The 2,848-nt window shown below is 55.4% G+C and overlaps 1 protein-coding gene across 1 annotated transcript in view; it reads left to right on the top strand.

The window, feature by feature from the left end:
* Window positions 1-2,848, top strand: part of LOC103804294 (sacsin-like) — a gene marked incomplete at both ends in the record, with an annotated part of 13,275 nt that overhangs the window by 6,979 nt on the left and 3,448 nt on the right. The window contains 2 exons of the mRNA XM_009076900.1: window positions 122-355; window positions 446-2,751. Of these exons, the coding sequence (XP_009075148.1) occupies window positions 122-355; window positions 446-2,751 (2,540 nt within the window). The remainder of the gene's footprint in view (window positions 1-121; window positions 356-445; window positions 2,752-2,848) is intronic.

Here is a 2,848-nt window from a genome sequence, read left to right as displayed (position 1 = left end):
GCCACCCCTCATGGCCACCTGCAGCTCATTAACCACCTGGTGCACCCCAGAGGCCGAGCTGCTGCTTTGTACGACCCTAAGGATGGACGCTTCCCCACTGGGAATGCCTTCCTTTCCCCAGAGACACTAAGCCAACTGGAGAGGCTAGGCATGGTGAAGGACACAGTGACCCTGCCAGAGCTGCTGGAGCGGGCAAAGACTGTGCAGCTTGTCTGGGCTGAGGACCATGCCCAGGGCTGCCAGAGGGCTGCCTGCATCCTTGAGCTGCTTCAGGATGTAATGAAGGAGACAGTGAACAACACCATGCAGGCTGCATTCCGGACTGTGCCCTTCCTCCCTGGCACACTGCCCACTGGTGAGCATGTGCTGCTGCCAGCTGCCCAGCTCTACCATCCCCTCCATGCCCCACTAGTGGGACTCATACACCCTGTATTGGCTCTTAAAGATCTGGGGGAAAACTTCAGCCTCTCCAAGGAGGTTGCATCCTTCTTGGGGTTGGACCGGCAGATACCATCAGGTACCGTCCTTAAGCAACTGCAGGCACTGTGTAATAGCTCCAATGCTCTCCCTTTGGAGAACCTGCAGGACAGCACCAACTGCTGCTACAAGCACCTGAACAAGCTGCTCCAGAAAGAACACTCCAGCTGGGATGAGGTGGCTTCTGCAGTGGCCCAAGGAGAGCCCTTCATCTTGGTGGGCTCGCACTTTGTGCCAGTCATGGCTGTGGCTGAGACACTGTCGTTCGAAGCTGTCCCATACCTTCACCAGCTCCAAGAGCAGTACAAGCCCTACAGCCAACTCTGGGAGTGTGTGGGGCTGCGCCACAAATTCACCTGGGATGATTATGCCCAAGTGCTCTGCACCCTGGCAGAGACACATGCTGGAGAGCCACTGCCTGCCGAAGAGCTGTCTCTGGTCTTGCGGCTGGTGTTATGTGGCTTGATGGAAGATGGCAATGAGCCAGATGCCTACCAGACTCAGCAACTCTTCCTGCCTGACGAGGAGGGCATTTTGCGTCCACGGGACAAGCTCCACTTCAATGATACACCATGGATGCAAATAGACAGAGATGTCCTGCTGTGCCATAAAAAGCTGTCCCGAGCTGCAGCCCTGCACTGTGGGGTGCTTACCACACGCCACCGAGCACTGGAGAGGAGCCAACTGGTCACTGATGACCTGAGCCTCTGGATGCAGCCATTTGGAGCCCATGAAGACTTGCCAACACGGCTGAAGAACATCTTAAAGGACTACCCAACATCTGCTCCTGATATAGTGAAAGAGATGCTCCAGAATGCAGATGATGCTGGTGCAGGGCTCATACACTTCGTGTGGGACCGCCGGCAGCACCCAGTAAAGGCCACTTTCAGTGAGAAATGGAACCTCTTGCAGGGCCCTGCCCTCTGCATCTACAATGACAGCCCTTTCCAGCAGCAGGACATTGATGGCATTCAGCATCTGGGGATGGGTGGCAAGCAAGGCAGGCAGGATGTCACAGGCAAATATGGCCTTGGCTTTAACACTGTCTTCCACTATACTGACTGCCCAGCCTTCCTGACAGGAGACAGTGCCCTGTGTGTCTTTGATCCCCACCTCTACTATGTGCCCACAGCCACAACTGAGAAGCGTGGTGGGATGTTTGCTGTGAACCCTGAATTCAAGAGGAATTTTCCAGACGTTTATGACACCTTCCTACCCTCCCTCTTCAACCTGAACCAGGGTGTCCTTTTCCGGCTGCCACTCCGCACTGCAGCTGGGGCTTTCAAGTCCAAGGTGTCTGACATGGTCGTGCGAGAGCAAGACCTCAGGGACATGGAGGAAACACTGGCTGAGGAAGGTGAGAACTTGGTGCTTTTCCTCCGGCACGTCCACACTGTGGTATTCTCTGAGATCCCCACAGATGGGAAACGGTTGGTGGAGAAGCTGCGGATTACCACAGAGCTTACAGATGGTGATGCAGAGCTGAGATGGGGTTTTCAAGCGAGACTGAGCCAAGCCGTGGATGGGGTCAGCTCCACCACTGCTTCCTATATCATGAGAGTCAAAAACAGCAAGGCCAAGACCAGTACTTTGTGGCGAGTAGTCTACCAAATTGGGGTTCAGGAGGGGGCCGAGGAGTCTCCAGTGCTTGAGCGACTGCCCTATGGGGCTGTGGCTGCCTGCCTGAAGCCATTGCACAGAGTTAAGGGCAGAGCCTTCTGCACTCTCCCACTGGCATTGAACACTGGTCTGCCTGTGCACATCAACGCCAACTTCTCTGTGGATGCAGCCAGGCGCAGCCTCCGACAGGACAAAGGCCACACAGAGGCAGCCTGGAATCAATTCTTGCTCCAGCGTTTGATGGTTCCACTATACTGTGACTTTCTCACCAGGCAGTGGAAAGCTCTGGGCACAGAAGAGCTCCAGTACAAGTCTCTGTATCCCTGCCAGGAGCACCTGGCCTCCCACTTGCTCCAGTTCTTCCCTGTTACGACAGGGGTGCAGTCTACCTTTCAGGGCATGGTAAGGGAGGTCTATAAGCACCTCAGTCATGCACGCCTGCCCCTGGTGCCTGTGTACCATGAGTCGTCACCTGGCAGCATGGTGACAATAACCTGGATGTCTCCAGGTGGAGGAGACTTGCTAACTGAGCCATACTTCCTCAAGGCAATGCCTGACCCAAATCTCCATCAGGTGCTGCAGGCCCTGAACATGAAACTGGTTCCAGCATTCAGCCACTTGCAGCAGATCCATGAGGAGTTCATTGAAGCCGGGGTGAATGCTGTTGCCTTAAAGCCAGACTCTCTCCGACGTTTCCTCATGGCCCTGGCCCTGCCTGTGCCCTGCAAGCTGACTGAGACACCCCTGGGGA

The sequence above is a fragment of the Acanthisitta chloris genome, unplaced genomic scaffold (assembly GCF_000695815.1).
Source record: "Acanthisitta chloris isolate BGI_N310 unplaced genomic scaffold, ASM69581v1 scaffold2976, whole genome shotgun sequence".
Taxonomy (NCBI): Eukaryota; Metazoa; Chordata; class Aves; order Passeriformes; family Acanthisittidae; genus Acanthisitta; species Acanthisitta chloris.
This window is presented reverse-complemented; position numbering and strand designations above follow the sequence as displayed.